The sequence below is a fragment of the Erythrolamprus reginae genome, chromosome 1 (genome assembly GCF_031021105.1).
Source record: "Erythrolamprus reginae isolate rEryReg1 chromosome 1, rEryReg1.hap1, whole genome shotgun sequence".
Lineage (NCBI taxonomy): Eukaryota > Metazoa > Chordata > Lepidosauria > Squamata > Dipsadidae > Erythrolamprus > Erythrolamprus reginae.
In genome coordinates, this window is record NC_091950.1 from 421,071,576 (window position 1) to 421,093,668 (window position 22,093).

General features: G+C 42.2%; 1 protein-coding gene across 1 annotated transcript; it reads right to left on the reverse strand.

Moving 5' to 3' along the window:
* Positions 1-4,045: 4,045 nt before the first annotated feature.
* On the reverse strand, positions 4,046-20,698 carry RFLNB (refilin B). The gene is made up of 3 exons (XM_070742725.1): positions 20,525-20,698; positions 7,824-7,915; positions 4,046-5,064 (listed from the first exon to the last, which is right to left on the reverse strand). The coding sequence occupies exons 1-3, from the start codon at positions 20,696-20,698 to the stop codon at positions 4,743-4,745; spliced, it is 588 nt and encodes a 195-aa protein (XP_070598826.1). The 3' UTR covers positions 4,046-4,742.
* Between the last annotated feature and the right edge of the window lie 1,395 nt (positions 20,699-22,093).

A 22,093-nucleotide genomic window follows, 5' to 3' on the forward strand; every position in this document is an offset into this window, starting at 1 on the left:
AATAGCTGGCGGCTCTCAAACAGGTCCTTTCGCAAATTTAAGGAATTCCTTTCTGCTGCCAGATTTAAAATAAAAAAAGTCAAGGCAGTTGGCTTGAAATATAGCTGGTGTCAGCAATCTGGAGCAACTTTTAAGTTTTGGCTGGGTTACAACAGCCCACGGCAGTTTCCCTAACATGTTCCTTTCAGGAGCATTTACTTTTCAAAGAATAACTCTATTATTCCCTCCTTAGGCAAGGTTGAAACGGCACGTGATGGCTAAGATCTCATAATTTATTTGCACCCTGTCCTGGGCTCAGGACTTCCAAAACTGGATTTGTCTTTCAGCCATACACTATTTAGGGCAAATGCCATGTTTGCATAAAGGAATTTGATCTCCCTATAATGTGCTTTCCCCCTTTCCTTCTTTCTATACTTCTCAAGTTTCCTATCTGGCAAAAAAAATAATAAAATTAAATCAGTTCTAACAAGCAACTTGCTCTAAGTCCTCCCCGTGATTGAAAATCAAGAGTCCTAATAAATTTGACTTAAAGGGTAGAGATTTTCCAAGTTTTGTTAAATAGTATGATTTTGTTAAAAGGCTCACAAAGCTTTTAATAAAAAGTTTGGGTCAAAACAGGTCCCACTAATTCCTGATTATTATTATTATTATTATTTTGGCCACTACAGATCAGCATTTTTCTAAATTAGTAATTTTAACTAAGGGTAGACTTCAACTCCGGGAATTCCCTTAGTTAGCTGGGGAATTCTGGGAGTTGAAATCCACTCATTTTAAGGTTGCCAAAATTGAAAAATATTGTCATAAATTAATACAGCTTTTCTCCAACAAAATCCTCCCCATGAATCCGACCTAACACAAATATCACAAAATACTTTTCCGTTCTTATTATCACTTTCAAAAAACTTTCTCAATTAGAAACATAGAAGACTGACGGCAGAAAAAGACCTCATGGTCCATCTAGTCTGCCCTTATACTATTTCCCGTATCTTAGGATGGATATATGTTTATCCTAGGCATGTTTAAATTCAGTGACTGTGCATTTATCAACCACCTCTGCTGGAAGTTTGTTCCAAGGATCTACTACTCTTTCAGTAAAATAATATTTTCTAATGTTGCTTTTGATCTTCCCCCTAATTATTGGGTTCCACTCAAAGCAAAGTATTGGGTTCCACTCAAAGTTTTAGATTGTTTATATTCCATCTATTAAATCTGTTTGAGCTGGACTGCCTTTGTTTTTAATTTTCTCTGTCTCACTTTCACTTTTACGGAATATTTTCTGGATTCACCAAAGATGCCTAAACCATGGTTTACAGTCCAGCATGCTATAAGAATGGCTTTGGCTTCTCTTGCAAACCATGATTAACCCAACCTTAACTTAGTTACGTGACTGCCAATGCAAAAGGAAATATTTGTTTCTTAATCTTGTCTAAATTTTTCTCCCTTTTTGTGATTAGAGATTATTGACCCTAAATACACAAAAGGAAATACAGTGTTCCCTCGATTTTCGCGGGTTCGAACTTCGCGAAAAGTCTACACCACGGTTTTTCAAAAATATTAATTAAAAAATACTTTGTGGTTTTTTCCCCCTATACCACAGTTTTTCCCACCCGATGACGTCATATGTCATCGCCAAATTTTCATCCACCTTTAATAAAAATTTTTTTTAATAAACTTTAATAAATAAACATGGTGAGTAATAATCTAAATGGTTGCTAAGGGAATGGGAAATTGTAATTTAGGGGCTTAAAGTGTTAAGGGAAGACTTGTGATACTGTTCATAGCCCAAAATAGTGTATTTACTTCCGCATCTCTACTTCGCGGAAATTCGACTTTCGCGGGTGGTCTCGGAACGCATCCCCGGCGAAAATTGAGGGAACACTGCATTTGTTTCTTAACCTTTGAATTTTCTCTCATTTTGTGATTAGGGATTATTGATCCTGAATACACAAAAGTAAATATATCTTTTCAACCTTTTGCTGATTTTTTTCCCCTCTTGCATTTTGTATTGATCCTAAAACCACAACTTCTTTCACACTGGAAAACAGCTGGAACACAATAAAACATACATTACATTTAATCTGCACTCAAGACTGTAAAAAATAGCTTCAGATGTAAAAGCTTTATCCTTGGAAATAATTTGCAGCTGTCCCGTTCTTAAAATTAATGGCCAATTCCCACAACTGTACAAAATTACCTACTTGCCCTCTCTTCTGCCTTGTCTATTTATCACATGATAAGTAAAATTTCCTACCAAAAGTGACGTTGTAGCATTTAATTGTCTCATTGTTGGAATTAATTATTAAAAGGCCTGTCTGAAACAAAATTTAGAATAACACAGTTGGAAGGGACCTTGGAGGTCTTCTAGTCCAACCCCCTGCTTAGGCAGGAAATCTACACCACAAAATGCTTTCATTTGATCATTACAAACAGAACTAGCAAAAGTCACAGGGGGGGAGAACAGACAGGTAATTTTATACCAAATAAGTTATCTTGGTTAAAGTACATTTATATCTTATTGGTCTTTTTTTTAATGTAAATATAATTTCAAACAACTGCCTGGAGGCCTTCTTTAATTCTTCAAATATCCTGAATAGAATAACAGATTTTTAAAAAAAAGAAATTCTACATCAATCTAAAATTAGGAACCACTCCAGCAAAATCTATATATTATACTTTAACTCTATGTTTTTCAAAGGTGCGAATGTTAAGATGGGTGGACTTCGACTCCTGGGGAATTCTGAGAAGTGAAGTCCACCCCTTTTAAAATAGCCACGTTTGAAAAACATAGTTTTAATTTAACAAAGGAAGTGCTGAATTCAGCTTTAAAATTGCAATGGCTTTAAAAAGATGAGATTAAAAACAGTTTTGCTTTTTGAATTCTCCAATCAGGAAAACCATAGATTTTCCACAATCCCTCATTCATTCATTCATTCATTCATTCATTCATTCATTCATTCATTCATTCTATTTTTATGCCGCCCTTCTCCTTACACTCAGGGCGGCTTACAACATGTTAGCAATAGCACTTTTTAACAGAGCCAGCATATTGCCCCCACAATCCGGGTCCTCATTTTACCCACCTTGGAAGGATGGAAAGCTGAGTCAACCTTGAGCCGGTGATGAGATTTGAACCGCTGACCTTCTGATCTACAGTCAGCTCCAGTGGCCGGCAGTACCTGCTGTGCCACCCCGCCTCTCATAGTCCTTACTTTAAGTAAGAGGAAACTCCAGTTACTTTAAATTGATTAAGATAAGTTCCCACTGAAAAAAAACAGATCCTGATTTTTCACCCTGTATAAAAAACCCATCAGAACCACCAATAAAAGTCTTTTTTGGGGGGGAAATGTTTTTTTTAAAAAAGAGGTGGGGGAATTGCTATTTTTATACATAACAGGAAAAATGAAGTAGGGGAAATTTTAAGCAAAAAAAAGGGCATATTGGAAAGAGAACTGACTTTTAATGTGACTGTGGATGAAACTTGAGATTCTTTGCACAAAGTAGCTCTTGACTTCCCTCCAATTCTACCACATCAATAGCGGGTGAAAGCTGATTTATTTCTGGCGTTACTCGAGACGCATTCGAAAATCTATATAAAAGCAGGGCTTTCTCTTCCAAAATGCCATCTCTCTCTCCTCCCCAGTCTATTCTCCCATTCAAGGAAACATATTTTGCCCTGCCTTGGGCTTCTGCTAACTTCGCAGGTCCTTTCGTAGGAATGGTGGCTGGGCAGCTGTGCAGCCACTTGCAAATCAACCATTCAGATTTTTTTTTTAAGTTTAAGTTTTATTGGATTTCCCCCCCCCCCCCCCCCCCATTGAACTCAACAAGACAAGAAGTAAGAACGTGGAAGAAGGGAGAAAAAATTGATTTTTTTAAAATTTCATTTTTGGTGCAATCAGAAATTAGAGGCTTTTTTTAAGCCTGTAACAAATAGCAGGAAGCAAAGCAACTTCAGATCGTGCAGAATGCAGCTGCGAGAGCAATTATGGGCTTCTCTAAGTATGCCCATATTACTCCAACACTCCGCAGTCTGCATTGGTTGCCGATCAGTTTCCGGTCACAATTCAAAATGTTGGTTATGACCTATAAAGCCCTTCATGGCACCGGACGAGAATATCTCCGGGACTGCCTCCTGCCGCACGAATCCCAGCGACCGGTTAGGTCCCACAGAGTTGGCCTTCTTCGGGTCCCGTCGACTAAACAATGTCGTCTGGCAGGACCCAGGGGAAGAGCCTTCTCTGTGGTGGCTCCGACCCTCTGGAACCAGCTCCCTCCTGAGATTAGGATTGCCCCCACCCTCCTTGCCTTTCGTAAACTCCTTAAAACCCACCTCTGCCGCCAGGCACGGGGGAATTGAAACATCTCCCCCTTGCCCTTGTTGTTTTGGTGTTTGATTGTTTGTGTGCTTGTTTTTTATATATATTGGGATTGCTTTTATGAATTTTTTAACCTAAAACTGTAATTAGATTGGTAAATATTAGATTTGTCGCTATGTATTGTTTTTGCCATTGTTGTGAGCCGCCCCGAGTCTGCGGAGAGGGGCGGCATATAAATCCAATAAATCTAATCTAATCTAATCTAACTCTCCACGGATGCTCTCCTTCCCTCATTCCTGTGGCCTGTTGAATCCACAGTGGGGCAGATATCCAACAGGTGACTCCAACATTAATTTTTTAATTTCTGAGCATGAAAAAGTTGGTGGTGCAGAAGCCACTTGAGTTTCAGGAAGAAAGAATTGGAAGTCAACAGCTTTCCTGGTGGTTCTCCTTTCCAGACGATTCTAGCTCCACGCTAGATAAGAATTTGCGGTTGAACTTTTTGCAGTTGTAATCCAGGGTAGTGGTGTACACAGTCTTGGGGTGCTTCGGGTACACAATGGTGGTGCTCGTGAAATTCCCGGGTCGGTTGCAAAGATGGAACTGGACCTCCGCTTTGTAACTGCGCCACGTGCTGTCGGGAACACAGACGATGGTTTGGCTGCAAGACGACACGCCAAGCCGGACTGGCATGTAAACGTTATTAATGAAGTGTTTTTCGGAGTCGTACTTAACCGAGGAGGTGTATCTGGGCAAGAAAAAAACAAATGAAGGTTAGCATCATTTCCTTGGGAGGAAAAAAATACAGGAACTCCTCAATTTGCCTGGTGCACCAGTTGCGGCCCTACATGGACCGGGAGTCACTGCTCACAGTCACTCATGCCCTCATCACCTCGAGGTTCGACTACTGTAACGCTCTCTACATGGGGCTACCTTTGAAAAGTGTTCGGAAACTTCAGATCGTGCAGAATGCAGCTGCGAGAGCAATCATGGGCTTTCCAAGATATTTATTTTATTTATTTATTGGATTTGTATGCCGCCCCTCTCCGGAGACTCGGAGCGGCTAACAGCAACAATAAAACAGTGTACAATAGTAATCTAATACTAAAAACGATTAAAAACCCATTAGTATAAAAACCAGACATACATACATACATACCATGCATAGAATTGTAAAGGCCTAGGGGAAAAGAGGATCTCAATTCCCCCATGCCTGATATGCCCATGTCACATCAACACTCCGCAGTCTGCATTGGTGGCCGATCAATTTCCGGTCACAATTCAAAGTGTTGGTTATGACCTATAAAGCCCTTCATTGCATCAGACCAGAATATCTCCGGGACCACCTTCTGCCACACGAATCCCAGCGACCGATTAGGTCCCACAGAGTTGGCCTTCTCCGGGTCCCGTCAACTAAACAATGCCGTCTGGCGGGACCCAGGGGAAGAGCCTTGTCTGTGGCAGCCCCGACCCTCTGGAATCAACCTCCCACAGAGATCAGGATTGCCCCCACCCTCCTTGCCTTTCGCAAGCTCCTTAAAACCCATCTCTGCCGCCAGGCATGGGGAAATTGATTCCCCTCGGCCATCCCGTTTTATGTATGGTTTGTTTGGGTTGTATGATTGTTTTTAAATTAAGGTTTTTAACTGTTCTGTTTTTACTCATTGGATTTGTATTGTGTATTGTTGTTGTGAACCGCTCCATTGTAAGATAAAATACAGGAAATAGTATAAGGGCAGACTAGATGGACCAGGAGGTCTTTTTCTGCCGTCAGTCTTCTATGTTTCTATGTGTCTTTTTATTGCATTTTTCTGTTGCTTTAGCTGACTATTATGGAAGGGTTTTTCTTAATATGGAATTCTGTGCAGACAGACTTTGAAATCAATCCCATCTCCAAAATAAAATTCAGAGGGGAAGTTTAACTCGCACAGCTGTTCTATTTTTCCAGCAAAGAAATCTGTTTTTATTATCTACTTGAAGCTGTAACCTGAACCTCATTCCCATTTCACTCCACTGTTGAAGTGGGCAACTTTAAGAATGGAGGACTTCAATTCCCAGCATTCCTCAGAAAAGATGCTGAGCTGACTCAGTGGGACTTGAAGTCCCAGGTTATAAAGGATGCTGGGGAATTCTGGGTATTGAAGTCCAGTGATCTTAAATCGGGTTGACTGAATAATTCTGGGAGCTGAAGCCCACCCATCTTAAAACATGCTGGCTAGGGAATTCTGGTAGTAGTAATAATAATAATAATAATAATAATAATAATAATAATAATAACAACAACAACAACAACAACAACAACAACAACAACAACTTGTGCTGGAACTAACATTTACCAGTGGCAAAGAACTGGTGGGATCATAAGCCTAAAAAGTGGTTGAAAATGAGCAAGCGAAACTACTGTGGGACTTCCGACTTCAGACTGACCGAATTCTGAAGCATAACACACCAGGCATTGTGATCGTGGAGAAAAAGAAAGTGTGGATCATCGACATCGCAATCCCTGGAGACAGCAGAATTGAGGAGAAGCAGCTAGAGAAATTAGTGAAATATGAAGATCTAAAAATCGAGCTGCAATGACTCTGGCATAAGCCCGTGAAAGTGGTCCCAGTGGTACTTGGCACGCTGGGCGCAGTGCCAAAGGATCTCAGCGGACATTTGAAAACTATCGGAATTGACAAAATCTCCATCGGTCAATTGCAAAAGGCCGCTTTACTGGGATCGGCAAACATAATTCGCCACTACATCACGCAGTTCTAGATGCTTGGGAAGCGCCCGACTGGTGATGAAATACGAAATCCAGCATAGTGATCTCATTTGCTGTGTTGTACTGACATAATAATAATAATAATAATAATAATAATAATAATAATAATAATAATAATAATAATAATAATTGGCATACAAATCTAATAATTTATTAGATTTGTATGCCATCCCTCTCCGAGGACTCCGAGGAATGGAAGTCCACCCATCTTAAAACATGCTGGCTGGGGAATTCTGGGAATGGAAGCCCACCCCTCTTAAAGCTTGCTGGCTGGGGAATTCTGGGAATGGAAGCCCACCCCTCTTAAAGCTTGCTGGCTGGAGAATTCTGGGAATGGAAGCCCACCCCTCTTAAAGCTTGCTGGCTGGGGAATTCTGGGAATGGAAGCCCACCCCTCTTAAAGCTTGCTGGCTGGAGAATTCTGGGAATGGAAGCCCACCCCTCTTAAAGCTTGCTGGCTGGAGAATTCTGGGAATGGAAGCCCACCCCTCTTAAAGCTTGCTGGCTGGAGAATTCTGGGAATGGAAGCCCACCCCTCTTAAAGCTTGCTGGCTGGAGAATTCTGGGAATGGAAGCCCACCCCTCTTAAAGCTTGCTGGCTAGAGAATTCTGGGAGTTGGTCCACAAATGCACACATTCAACGGTCCTTCATCCACTTCCTTTTCAACCTCGCTACTGCTTCTCTTGCCTCCCCCCCCAAAAGCCAAATATATACATATATATATAAACAAATGAGCTACCTTACATCCTTGGGTGGCAACGGATCAAATGCCACCCCTTCGCCAAAGGAGAGTGGGCAGAGCCGCAGAGGGCTGGGCGAAGACAAGATCTCCTGCAAAACACCCAAAACAAGAAGGTTTTTGAGGGACAAAATATACTTTAAAAAAACAGAATCAAAAGAACAAAGTTACGTCTAACACAAGAGCAAGGAAAACTCAGTTGACCTCTCCCCTTTTATAAGAGGTCTGTAAGGGGCGTGCATAAGCCCCTTCCTATTGTCCATCTGATAAGAAAATTTCATATATATATTGTTAGTTGTGTTTTCATTTATGTATGTTTTTTTGAGATGGAGAAAAAATAAAAAAAATTCTATACCCAATCTTAAACCACCTTGGCTGGGGAATTCTGGGAGTTGAAGTCCTCCCCTGTTAAAGTGGAGGGGCTTAGTTAGCCCACCTGCCCTCTGAAGCATCTAAACCAGTAGCTGCGAAATGGTTGAAGGTGAGATGGGAGATGAGCTATTCGGTGTCTTCTGCATGGCCAGCATATTTACTTGCAGCTCATAGGTCACGACATACCAGCAATGCTCCACATGCAATTCAACAGCTGCCACTAATCCACTTTCTGGAAGAAGGAATGAAATCACTTTGCATCCTCCTCTGGCCGTGTGTATTTCCCAGCACGCATAATGTACATTCCTGTGGGGAAACCCCAGCTGGAGACGCTGCCTTGCGTTTGATGTGCAGCTTTGTAGATTTCCTGTGGGGCTGGGCCAGATTTCTCCCACGGTTTTGGCGGCAGCTAAACCAGGGTTTCTCAAACTTGGCAACTTGGAGATAGGTGAACGTCAAGTCCCAGAATTCCCCAGCAACGCATGCTGTAAGAGGAGGAGACTTCCACTCCCAGAATTCCCAGGCTGCATGCTTTAACAGGGGTGGACTTCCGCTCCCAGAATTCCTGACCTGGCCTGCTTTAAGAGGGGTGGACTTCCACTCCCAGAATCCCCCAGCCAACATGCTTTAAGAGGAGGAGACTTCCACTCCCAGAATTCCCAAGCTGCATGCTTTAACATAGAGGAAGGTTTGGTAGGGAAGGTTTGCCTATTTGCCGATGACTCTAAAGTGTGCAATAGGGTTGATATTCCTGGAGGGGTCTGTAATATGGTAAATGATTTAGCTTTACTAGATAAATGGTCAAAGCAATGGAAACTGCAGTTTAATGTTTCCAAATGTAAAATAATGCACTTGGGGAAAAGGAATCCTCAATCTGAGTATTGCATTGGCAGTTCTGTGTTAGCAAAAACTTCAGAAGAAAAGGATTTAGGGGTCGTCATTTCTGACAGTCTCAAAATGGGTGAGCAGTGCGGTCTGGCGGTAGGAAAAGCAAGTAGGATGCCTGGCTGCATAACTAGAGGTATAACAAGCAGGAAGAGGGAGATTGTGATCCCCTTATATAGAGCGCTGGTAAGACCACATTTGGAATACTGTGTTCAGTTCTGGAGACCTCACCTATAAAAAGATATTGACAAAATTGAACGGGTCCAAAGACGGAATGGTGGAAGGTCTTAAGCATAAAACGTATCAGGAAAGACTTCATGAACTCAATCTGTATAGTCTGGAGGACAAAAGGAAAAGGGGGGACATGATCGAAACATTTAAATATGTTCAAGGCTAAATAAGGTCCAGGAGGGAAGTGTTTTTAATAGGAAAGTGAACACAAGAACAAGGGGACACAATCTGAAGTTAGTTGGGGGAAAGATCAAAAGCAATGTGAGAAAATATTATTTCACTGAAAGAGTAGTAGATCCTTCGAACAAACTTCCAGCAGACGTGGTTGGTAAATCCACAGGAACTGAATTTAAACATGCCTGGGATAAATATATATCCATTGTAAGATAAAATACAGGAAATAGTATAAGGGCAGACTAGATTGACCATGAGGTCTTTTTCTGCCGTCAGTCTTCTATGTTTTTATGTTTCTATGTTTAACAGGGGTGGACTTCCACTCCTAGAATCCCCCCACCTGGCTTTAAGAGGGGAAGACTTCCACTCCCAGAATCCCCCAGCCCGCGTGCTTTAAAGATCATCCTTTGACTTAGAACCATTTATTTACCAAGCGTTCAAATTTACAAGGCCATAGGGGAAAAAAACACAAAACCCTGACTTCCAATCACTCCTTTTTTACCCTGAGGGCCATCGTAGCATCCCTAAAGTCACATGATCGAAGCCGCGCATGAATTATTATGAACTCCGCAACGTTGGACTGAGCTGTCTGGCTCCCTCCAACAGGGAATAGAAACGGCTACTGTCTTGGCACGAGAGAAGGCTGGAACCAGTTGCTGACCACTCCCTGCCCTTAATTCGATCCAGGCTTCAAGCTGCGTAGGAACCATTTTAAGTTCCTGCATTGAGCTGGGGCCAGAAGCAGCCGCATCCCACCCGTGCCATAAGAACATCAGAACCTAAGAAGAGCCATGCTGAATTGGGCCAAAGCCCATCGAGTCCAGCATTCTGTGTCCCATAGTGGCCCTCCAATTGTCCATGGGGATCTTGAGCAGAAAGAGAAGGCAAGACCCTCCCTTTCCCTTGACCCCCAACAAATGGGACCCAAGGGAACCCTGCCTGCCCCAACCAACATACAGGCGGCACTTGGACATCCCTTTCAATCACCCCCTATGATACATTTGACATCCCTGAATCTGTCTAATCCTGCCTTGAAGCTCTCCAGGCTGACAGCTGTCACGACCTCTTCTGGAAGGGAATCCCATCAACCAAGGACCCTCTGGGTGAAGAAATATTTCCCTTTATTTGTCCTCACTTTCTTACCTATGAGCTTTAGGGAGGGCCCCTTGTCCTAGTATTGTGTGATAGAAACATAGAAACATAGAAGACTGACGGCAGAAAAAGACCTCATGATCCATCTAGTCTGCCCTTATACTATTTTCTGTATTTTATCTTAGGATGGATATATGTTTATCCCAGGCATGTTTAAATTCAGTGACTGTGGATTTACCAACCACGTCTGCTGGAAGTTTATTCCAAGCATCTACTACTCTTTCAGTAAAATAATATTTCCTCACGTTGCTTTTGATCTTTCCCCCAACTAACTTCAGATTGTGTCCCCTTGTTCTTGTGTTCACTTTCCTATTAAAAACACTTCCCTCCTGGACCTTATTTAACCCGTTAACATATTTAAATGTTTCGATCATGTCCCCCCTTTTCCTTCTGTCCTCCAGACTATACAGATTGAGTTCATCAAGTCTTTCCTGATACGTTTTATGCTTAAGACCTCCCATCATTCTTGTAGCCCGTCTTTGGACCCGTTCAATTTTATCAATATCTTTTTGTAGGTGAGGTCTCCAGAACTGAACACAGTATTCCAAATGTGGTCTCACCAGCGCTCTATATAGAGGGATCATAATCTCCCTCTTCCTGCTTGTTATACCTCTAGCTATGCAGCCAAGCATCCTACTTGCTTTCCCTACCGCCTGACTGCAATTCCTGTTTCTCCACCAATGCCAGGAGAAACCGATGCCAGGAGCAGGGTGGGGGCTGAAAGTCGGCATCAAAAACAGTGCCAAAATTTGCCAAAAAGGCTTCAAGAGTTGTGAACCTAATCCTACGTAGCTTCTGCTCCAGTAATCTCAGATTACTAATCAGAGCATACAAAACTTTTACCAGGCCAATCCTTGAATACAGTTCATCTATCTGGAACCCACAGCACATTTCAGACGTAAACACTCTAAAAAACATCCAGAGATACTTTACTAGAAAAGCCCTCCACTCCTCCAATTGCAACAGAATACCCTACACAACTAGACATCATCATCACCATCACAACAGCAACAGCAACAGCAACAGCAACAGCAACAGCAACAGAGTTGGAAGGGACCTTGGAGGTCTTCTAGTCCAACCCCCTACACTACTTCAAACAGATGGTTATCCAACATCTGCTTAAAAACTTCCAGTGTTGGGGCATTCACAACTTCTGGTGGGAAGCTGTTCCATTCATCAACCATTCTGACTGTCAGGAGATTTCTCCTTAGTTCTAACTTGCTTCTCTCCTTGTTTAGTTTCCACCCATTGCTTCTTGTTCTACCTCAGGTGCTTTGGAGAATAGGTTGACTCCCTCTTCTGTGTGGCAACCCCTGAGATGTTGGAAGGCTGCTATCATGTCTCCCCTGGTCCTTGTTTTAATTAAACTAGCCATGCCCAGTTCCTGCAACCATTCTTCGTATGTTTTAGCCTCCAGTCCACTAATCAAATTTTGTCGCTCTTCTCTGAACTTTTTCTAGAGTCTCAGCATCCTTTTTGCATTGTGGGTGACCAAAATTAAATGAAGGATTCCAAGTGGTATTAATACTTAACGTGATCTTGATTCTACCCCTTTGCAGTCTAGAATTTATAATCCTAGGTTTAGAAAGCTTAGAACTACGTCGCCTTAAACACGACCTAAGCATAGCCCATCAAATCATCTGCTACCACATTTTATTTTATTATATTTATTATATTTATTATATTTATTATATTTATTTATTCATTCATTTATTTATTTATTTATTCATTCATTCATTCATTCATTCATTCATTCATTTATTGGATTTGTATGCCGCCCCTCTCCGTAGTCTCGGGGTAGCTAACAACGGTACTGTAGTAAAAAACAGCATGTAAATCCAATACTAAAACAACTAAAAAACCCTAATTGTAAAACCAAACATACATACAAACAAACATACCATGCATAAATTGTAGAGGCCTAGGGGGAAAGAATATCTCAGTTCCCCCATGCCTGACGGCAGAGGTGGGTTTTAAGGAGCTTAACAAAGGCGAGGAGGGTGGGGGCAATTCTAATCTCTGGGGGGGAGTTGGTTCCAGAGGGCCGGAACCACCACAGAGAAGGCTCTTCCCCTGGGCCCCGCCAAACGGCATTGTTTCTTTGACGGGACCTGGAGAGGCCGACTGTGGGACCTAACCGGTCGCTGGGATTTGTGCAGCGAAATTGGACCGAAAGTATTCTGGTCCAATGCCATGAAGGGCTTTATAGGTCATAACCAACACTTTGAATTGTGATCGGAAACGGATTGGCAACCAATGCAGACTGCAGAGTATTGGTGTAACATGGGCATATTTAGGGAAGCCCATGATTGCTCTCGCAGCTGCATTCTGCACGATCTGAAGTTTCCGAACACTTTTCAAAGTTAACCCCATGTAGAGAGCGTTACAGTAGTCGAACCTCGAGGTTATGAGGGCACGAGTGACTGTGAGCAGTGACTCCCGGTCCAGATAGGGCCACAACTGGTGCACCAGGCGGACCTGGGCAAACGCCCCCCTCGCCACAGCTGAAAGATGTTTCTCTTAGTACATCCTTCCTGTCAACCACTACTTCAGCTTCAACCACAACACACGAGCACACAACAGATACAAAGTAAAATGCTTTAAACTCAACTGGAGGAAATACAACTTTAGTAACCAAGTAGTTGATGCAAGGACCTCTCTACTGGGCTCTGTAGTATCATCAACAAACCTCTCCTGATTCCTAAGAGGTCAGTAAGGAGCGTGCATAAATGCACCAGTGTGCCTTCCTTCCCCTGTCTTAATGTTTCTCTCTTACTGGTATCATGTATATAAAACAGCATTAAAAATCCAGTTTATCTGCCATTCGTTTTGCAATTCTGCTATTTTTAAAAAAAGGTGATGCTAAACAACAGTTTTAAGGATAAAGAGTAAAACGGTGGGATCCTTGATGCTCTCTGAGCTGGGTGGTTTTCTTGTAGAGGTTTCATGACCCAACTATGCAACATCATCAGTGCTAGAAGGGTGGACGGGGCTCTGTGGAGGAGGAAGACAAACACCTACAAAAAGATATGGATCAAATTGAACGGGCTACAAGAATGGTGGAAGGTCTTAAGCATAAAACGTATCAGGAAAGACTTAATGAACTCAATCTGTATAGTCTGGAGGACAGAAGGAAAAGGGGGGACAGGATCAAAACATTTAAATATGTTAAAGGGTTAAATAAGGTCCAGGAGGGAAGTGTTTTTAACAGGAAAGTGAACACAAGAACAAGGGGACACAATCTGAGGTTAGTTGGGGGAAAGATCAGAAGCAACGTGAGAAAATATTATTTGACTGAAAGAGTAGTAGATGCTTGGAACAAACTTCCAGCAGACGTCGTTGGTAAATCCACAGTCATTAAATTTAAACATGCCTGGGATAAACATTAAGGGGCGAGTACAAGTGCACTAGAGTGCCTTCTGTCCCCTGTCCTATTGCTTTCCTATATCTCCTATACCTTTCTTCTATTCCTATATCTCTTCTTCTATTCTTTCATTGATATGTTCTATTACTACTGTATATGTTTTTTTCTATTCTTTCATAGATATATTTTACTATGAGCATCTCCTCTATAACCTTCATCATGTATTTTACTATGTGTATATATATAATATATATATGATGGTCTTGGTATATTTGGGTTTCTTCCCGTGTAGGATTTGGAAATTTCTGGCGACGTTACAAGGCAAAGGTTGCAGGTTCAAGTCCCAGTGGGTATGGCTAGCTGATGAGGCCAAAATAAGGCCGAAATAGATCTATCCTAGTCTCCCTTAATTTTCAAATTCAGCTTAAACATGTGACATATATATATATATATATATATATATATATATATATATATATATATATATGTTAAATGTTTATAGCTGGAATTTTTAAAAATATACCAGGGTGATCCGACATAAGAAAAAATATATATATATATGTATACACACATACATACACACACACACACACACACACACAAAATTCTCATTGTGAATTGGAATAAATAAATAAATAAATAAATAAATAAATAAATAAATAAATAAATACATCGTAGATCCATCCTTAGATAAAATACAGGAAATAGTATAAAGGCAGACTAGATGGACCATAAGGTCTTTTTCTGCCGTCAATCTTCTACGTTGCTATGTTTCTAGAACTCACAGCCTCCTAGTGATTGGCCTGCTTTCACACCTATGGCAGGACTAGAACTCACAGACTCCCAATTTCCAGCCTGATGCCTTCCCCACTACTACCCAGCTCTCCGACTAAGCTGTAGCTCCCGTGTGTGCGACCATTTAGCCACAATCCATGGCTCTCTCTGCTCATGGGTGCCTTCACAACCCCCCCTCCCGCCATGAAATCGGAAACTCGCAGAGTTTTCCACTCTCTCGTCGTAATCCAAAGTGTATTAACCAAAAAAGGGGAGAGCAAGTGGCTACGGTACAACTGAATTTCGTCTAGGGTTCCTCTCACCCCCCCCCCACCTCCAGCTGATCTACAGTTGTGGTTGCAACACCCCCCATCTCCTGCAACAACAACACCCCCCCCACACACACAAAAAACCCGAAATCCGGTTACGGATGTTGTCGACATAGCAGTTGCCGAACAAATGTTGTTTGCAGCTGTGAGATTGCACAGGCATCTATTTCCTGGATTTCATGGGTGGGGGGCCCGGTGGGGGGAGAAAGGGAGGCAAGAGGCTTAAGGGACAAAACTGGGGGCTTGAGACTGCAGGGCCACCTGCCCCCCCTCCTAAAAATCCCCAGAAGAGAGTTTGGGAAGGCTGTACTGGCTTGATTTTTGCAAAGAAAAAAACCCCCAACCACTTTTGGATTCTATTATTATTATTATTATTATTATTATTATTATTATTATTATCATCGTTATTATTATTGTTATTATTATTAATGAAAATATGATTTTATTGAAGATAAATAGGGGAGGGGATACATAAAGCAAAAGGACTATGCAAATATTGGTACAAATGTATATGAACTTTGAGTATTGTTGTTATTATTATTATTATTATTATTATTATTATTATTATTATTATTAATTATACTTGTATGCTGCCCTTCTCCGAAGACTTGACGCAGCTCAATATACAATTATAAGTCAAAGCACACCCATATATATATAAAAGGGGGAGAAAACTAAAGGGAAAGAGAGAGAGAGGGAAAGAAAAAGGAAGAAGAAAGAGAAAGAAGGGGAAAAATAGAAGAGAAAGAGGAAGAGAGAAAAGAAGAGGTAATTTCATATCTACAAATTTATCAGATGTCGTAAATAGTGTCAACTTAATCTGTTGATCCAATTACAGGTTTTTAAGATCTTTACTATCAGTATAAATGAAAATTCTGAGTTTCTAAACTTGAGTTTGCATTTTTGTCATTTTGAATTTGAAATCAAATGAAAACTTTTGGATTTTTATGCCCCCAAAATGCAGGTTGGGATACAGACAGGTCTCATCTTAACGGCTGCAAATTTTGGACCCCAAAATTTCTGCCACTAAATAAGACATTCGCAAAGCGGGTTCGGCCCTGTTTTACGACTTTTCTCGCCACGTCGTTAAGCGAATCACTGCAGTCCGTAACACGGACGTTTAAGTGAATCTGGCTTCCCCGAGGGATTTGCTTTGTCAGCTGGTCGCAAAAGCAGATCATGTGACACCCCCCCCCCCAGAACACCGCAACCGCCATAAATACGAGTCAGTTGCCAAGCACCTGAATTTTGATCAGGTTGTCATTGAGGATGACAACAGGCTGACTTCAGGTTTTTATAACAATGTATTTTTTAAAATTAGTTTTCTAAAGTTTTTAACATTAAATTTGTATTTATATTTTATTGCTGTTACGGTATGTTGTGAGCCGCCCCAAGTCTTCGGAGAGGAGTGGCATACAAATCTAATAAATTATTACTATGATTATTATTACTATTACTATTATTATTATTATTATTATGTCAGTACAACACAACAAATGAGATCTCTATGCTGGTTTGTAGTGACATATTACTATTATTATTATTATTATTATTATTATTATTATTATTATTATTATTATTATTATTGATCAGGTTGTCATGGAGGATGAGAGCCACAGAGGATTTAATGCAGAGGTCTTCAAACATGGCAAGTTTAAGACTTGTGGACTTCAACTCCCAGAATTCTTCAGCCCACATAGCTGGCTGGAGAATTCTGGGAGTTGAAGTCCACAAGTCTTAAACTTGCCAAGTTTGAAGATCTCTGATTTAATGTATTACATTTATAAGCCGCCAATTCCTTTCGCATTCTGGATGGACTTTGTAATCCGTGAGCAACTGGCTAATTAACCGGGTTTTTCTTGTATTAAAGTGCAAGAAAATGTTACTTAACCGGTGCAACAGTATTACAAGAACAATGCTTCAAGGCTTACAAAGTCCATCCTCCGTGGCTCTCACCATGGGGATGCTGCAGCAGTCGGAAGCATGAAAAGTGGTCGTAAGTCACGTATCTGAGACCCACAATTGTTATCTGTTAGACTTGATTCCAGCTTTCTGGGCACTTGGTCATTAAATACCACTTGGCATCCCTAAAAAAAAGCCCTATAGAATAGATAGATAGATGGATGCATGGATGGATAGACAGATAGATAGAGATAGATAGATAGATAGATAGATAGATAGATAGATAGATAGATAGAACTAGAGAGATTATAGAAATGGAGTGATAGATAGATAAATAGATATAGATAGATAAAATAGATTAGAAAGAAAGATAGAAAGAAATAAAAATGATAGACAGATGAATAAATATCTACATCTATCTATTTATCTATCTATCTATCAGATATTAGATTACTGGTATCTATCTTATCATCTATATCTATCTATCATCTGTCTTTCTGTCTATCATTTTTATTTCTTTCTAGAAATGGAGTGATAGATAGATAAATAATCTCTCTAGTTCTATCTCTCTCTCCCTCTCTCCCTCTCTCCCTCCCTCCCTCCATCCATCCATCCATCCATCCATCCATCCATCTATCTATCTACTGCAGGCCACTGAAGCTGACTATAGATCTGAAGGTCAATGGTTCAAATCTCATCACCGGCTCAAGGTTGACTCAGCCTTCCATCCTTCCGAGGTGGGTAAAATGAGGACCCGGATTGTGCGGGCAATAGGCTGGCTCTGTTAAAAAGTGCTATTGCTAACATGTTGTAAGCCGCCCTGAGTCTAAGGAGAAGGGCGGCATAAAAATTGAATAAATAAATAAATAAATAAATAAAATAAATATCTATCTATCTATCTATCTATCTAATCTATCTATCTATCTATCTATCTATCTATCTATCTATCTATCTATCTATCTATCTAATCTATCTATCTATCTATCTAATCTATCTATCTATCTATCTATCTATCTATCTACCTACCTACCTACCTACCTACCTATCTAAACTTGTGCACCTATCTCTCAGTCAAGCAACTCCAAAGAACACCACCTTTAAAGCCAAAGTACAAAACATGAAAAGAGGTATGAAATGGAAGAAAGATGAAATCAGTGAAAAAAACCAGACTACAATGAGGTGAAAGGGAGGTTCTTCCAAGTCCAATTTCTAGAAAGAGTGCAGAGAAGAGCAAGAAAGAGGATTAGGGGACTGAAACCTATGAAGAACGGTTGCAGGAACTGAGTATGTCTAGTTTAATGAAAAGAAGGACCAGGGGAGATATGAGAGCAGCCTTCCAATATCTCAGGGGTTGCCACAAAGAAGAGGGAGTCAGGCTATTCTCCAAAGCACCTGAAGGTAGAACAAGAAGCAACGGATAGAAGCAACTTAAAACTAAGGAGAAATTTCCTGACAGTGAGAACAATTAATCAATGGAACTACTTGCCACCAGAAGTTGTGAGTGCTCCAACACTGGAAGTTTTTTTTAAAAAAAGAAGAGACTGGACAACCATTTGCCTGAAGTCTCCTGCTTGACTCAGCCTTCCATCCTTCCGAGGTCGGAAAAATGAGGACCCAGATTGTTGGGGGTCAATATGTTGACTCTCTGTAAATTGCTTAGGGAAGGGGGTAAAGCACTGTGAAGCAGCCTAAATTATTATTATTATTTTATTATTTATTAGATTAGTATGCCGCCCCTCTCCGAAGACTCGGGGCGGCTAACAACAATATAAAAAGACAATGTAAACAAATCTAATATTAAAAACAATCTAAACAACCCCAATTTAAAGAACCACTCATACATACAAGCATACCATGGATAAATTCTATAAGCCTAGGGGGAAGAAAAATTTCAATTCCCCCATGCTTGACGACAGAGGTGGGTTTTAAGGAGCTTGCGAAAGGCAAGGAGGGTGGGGCAACTCTGATATCTGGGGGGAGCTGGTTCCAGAGGGTCGGGGCCGCCACAGAGAAGGCTCTTCTCCTGGGTCCCACCAAACGACATTGCCCGGAGAAGGCCAACTCTGTGGGACCTAACGGGTCGCTGGGATTCGTGCAGCAGAAGGCAGTCCCTGGAGATAAATGCTATTGCTATTGCTTGAACTAGGGGTTGCACTAGAGCAGTGTTTCGCAACCTTGGCAACTTGAAGAGATCTGGACTTCAACTCCCAGAATTCCCCAGCCAGCATTCGCTGCCTGGGGAATTCTGGGAGTTGAAGTCCAGATCTCTTCAAGTTGCCAAGGTTGCGAAACACTGGACTAGAGGACCTCCGAAGTCCCTTCCAGCTCTGATCGATTAAACCTATTTTGCTCCACCTTCATTTCCCCCCCCCAAAAAAAACAATCCGGAGGGAGAGTCGTACCCCCCCCCCAAACCCTCTTCCACGCTTAATTTGGATTAAGATGGGAGGGTGGGATTCACATCTTCCCCATCAGAGTACGGGAGCGGTGGGGGGTGGGGGTGGAATTCAATCCTCCCTTGACATCCCCCCCCCAGAAAAAAAAGTCCTTCTTCCAAGCCGCCTGTCTGTCACCCGCTTTCTTGCTGCGATCCAAGCTTGATCCCCACCAAAGGCTTCTAGAGTTGTTAACCTAATCCTACACAGCTTCTGCTCTGGCAATCTCACACTACTCACAAGAGCCTACAAAACTTTTGCCAGACCCATCCTTGAATACAGCTCATCTGTCTGGAACCCCTACCACATCTCGGACATCAACACCCTAGAAAATGTCCAAAGATACTTCACCAGAAGAGCCCTCCATTCCTCCACTCGAAACAGAATGCCCTACGAAAGCAGACTATCAATCCTAGGTCTAGGAAGCTTAGAACTACGACGCCTAAAACACGATCTAAGTATTGCCCACAAGATCATATGCTGCAACATCCTGCCTGTCAATGACTACTTCAGCTTCAACCGCAACAACACAAGAGCACGCAACAGATTCAAACTTAATATTAATCGCTCCAAGCTTGACTGTAAAAAATATGAATTTAGCCATCGAGTTGTTGAAGCGTGAACTCATTACCGGACTCAGTAGTGTCAACCCCTAACCCCCAACATTTCTCCCTTAGACTCTCCACGATTGACCTCTCCAGGTTCCTAAGAGGTCAGTGAGGGGCGTACATAAGTGCACTAGCCTGCCTTTCGTCCCCTGTCCAATTGTCTCTCCTTATCTCATATATCATATAGCTTTTCTTCCTTTCATATATATTCTCCTCTACTTTTATATCTTTTCTTTATATATAATACTGTACTTCATGTCTATCCTCTTCAATATGTATTGTGTATTGGACAAAATAAATAAATAAATAAAATAAACAGATCGGATCCGCTTGCCAAGCTTTGCTGGCGGGGTGGGGGAGGTATCGATCGGCTTCTGAGGTTACAAAAAGTCCCCCCTCCCCAAAGCCCCGTCTGGATCGCGCGCAAACCTCTGGATCGCGCGCAAAATTCTTCCCGTCCGTCCGATCCGCTCACCTTAGCTGGCGGCTTGCTGGCGCCGCTGTCCGGCTCGGGCAGTCCCTGAGCGAGCCAGCTGGCCGGGCTGGGGCTGGGAGGCAAGCCGGAGTCGGGACTGTCCAGCGCCCGCTCGGCTCGACGCTTGGAATCCGGCAGCTCCGGCGCCTCCGGCAAACTCAGCCGCCCCACCATCGCTGCGCCCCGGGCGGCCTCTGCCCCGCGGCTGCGATGCACAGGCTGGTCCCGGGGATGGAGGGGGCGGAGCCTCCGCACGCCACGCCCCTTGCCCAGAAGGAGGGGCGAAGAGCGGGAGGGAGGGAATCGCAGGGCTGGAGAAGAGGGGGAGTCATTCACAACACACACACACACACACACTGAAATGGGGAGGGGTGCGCGCAGACTCCGGAGAAGGGGAGGGTCGCCAGGAGTGCCAACAACAGCTGGTGGGGAGGGAGGGAGGGGGATCCCCCTCGCAGCAGAGCCCAGCCCCCACTCCAGCCAACTTAGGAAGGGGAGGGGTCGTCCGCAGGTTTTGGGGAAGGGGGCAAGCAATGGGACAAGTAGTCAAGATCGGAATCTGAATAGAGCTGGAAGGGACCTTGGAGGTCTTCTAGTCTGACCCCCTGCTCAAGCAGGAGACTACAGAACAGAACAGAATAGAATAGAACACAGCACAGCACAATACAATACAAAGGAAGATGGAATAAAATGGGATGGGATTGGAAGGGACCTTGGAGGTCTTCTAGTCCAGCCCCCAATTCTTGACTTACAACCATTCATTAGTTACAATGGCATCAAAAAAAAAAAAAGGCAACTTGTGGCCACTTTTAACACTTAATGACTGTTGCACCACACACACAGGCTCCATTTTTTCGTTGGCAGGGGGCTATCAAAACAAACTAAAAAACAAAACAAAAGGAGAAATGAGCATGAAAGAAGGGATGGGAAAGGAGAAAGGAGAGAAAGGAAAGACAAAGAAAAAGAAGGAAAGATGGGAAGAAAAAAGGAGAATAAAGAGGGAGGGAAGGAGGGAGGGAAGAAAAAGAAGAGAAGGAAGGAAGGAAGAGGGAGGGAGGATGGATGGAAGGAAGGAAGGAAAAAAGGGAAGGAAGGATCAATGGATAGATGGAAGGAAAGAGAAAGAAGGAAGGAAGGGGGAGGGAGGGAGGATGGAAGGAAGGAAGGAAAGAGAAGGAAGGGAGGAGGGAAGGAAGGAAGGAAAGAAGAGAAGGAAGGAAGGAAGGAAGATTATAATAGAGTGAGGGAGGGCCTCAGGGAAATCCTGCCTTAGTACTTGTCTACCACAGGTGTCCCCAGACATGAGTCTTGTGTCTCTCTCTCTCTCACACACAGTCAAACAAGAGCCTGATGCTTTCCCTCAATGAAAATGAGTGATAGCCCTGATATAGAGTAAAAATCTGAGGTAATTTCTTTAACTTTCATCTTTACCAAGGCAACACAGAAGTTATTCCTGGTCACTGGTTCTTTCCATTTTCTCTGTTTGAACTTATCTTTCTATTTTTTTAAAAATCAATAAACTCATGATTATTGTTGTTATAATTATTATGATTTTCAAAAAAAGGAGAA

What these genes read in the sequence shown, in the direction of transcription:
- RFLNB (XM_070742725.1), bottom strand. Translation starts at nt 20,698, where the DNA reads ATGGTGGGGCGGCTGAGTTTGCCGGAGGCGCCGGAGCTGCCGGATTCC. An exon ending in CCAGCAAGCCGCCAGCTAAG is followed by an intron (nt 7,916 to 20,524) that starts GTGAGCGGATCG and finishes GGTGTTTTGCAG; the next exon opens with GAGATCTTGTCTTCGCCCAG. An exon ending in TTGCCACCCAAGGATGTAAG is followed by an intron (nt 5,065 to 7,823) that starts GTAGCTCATTTG and finishes TTTCTTGCCCAG; the next exon opens with ATACACCTCCTCGGTTAAGT.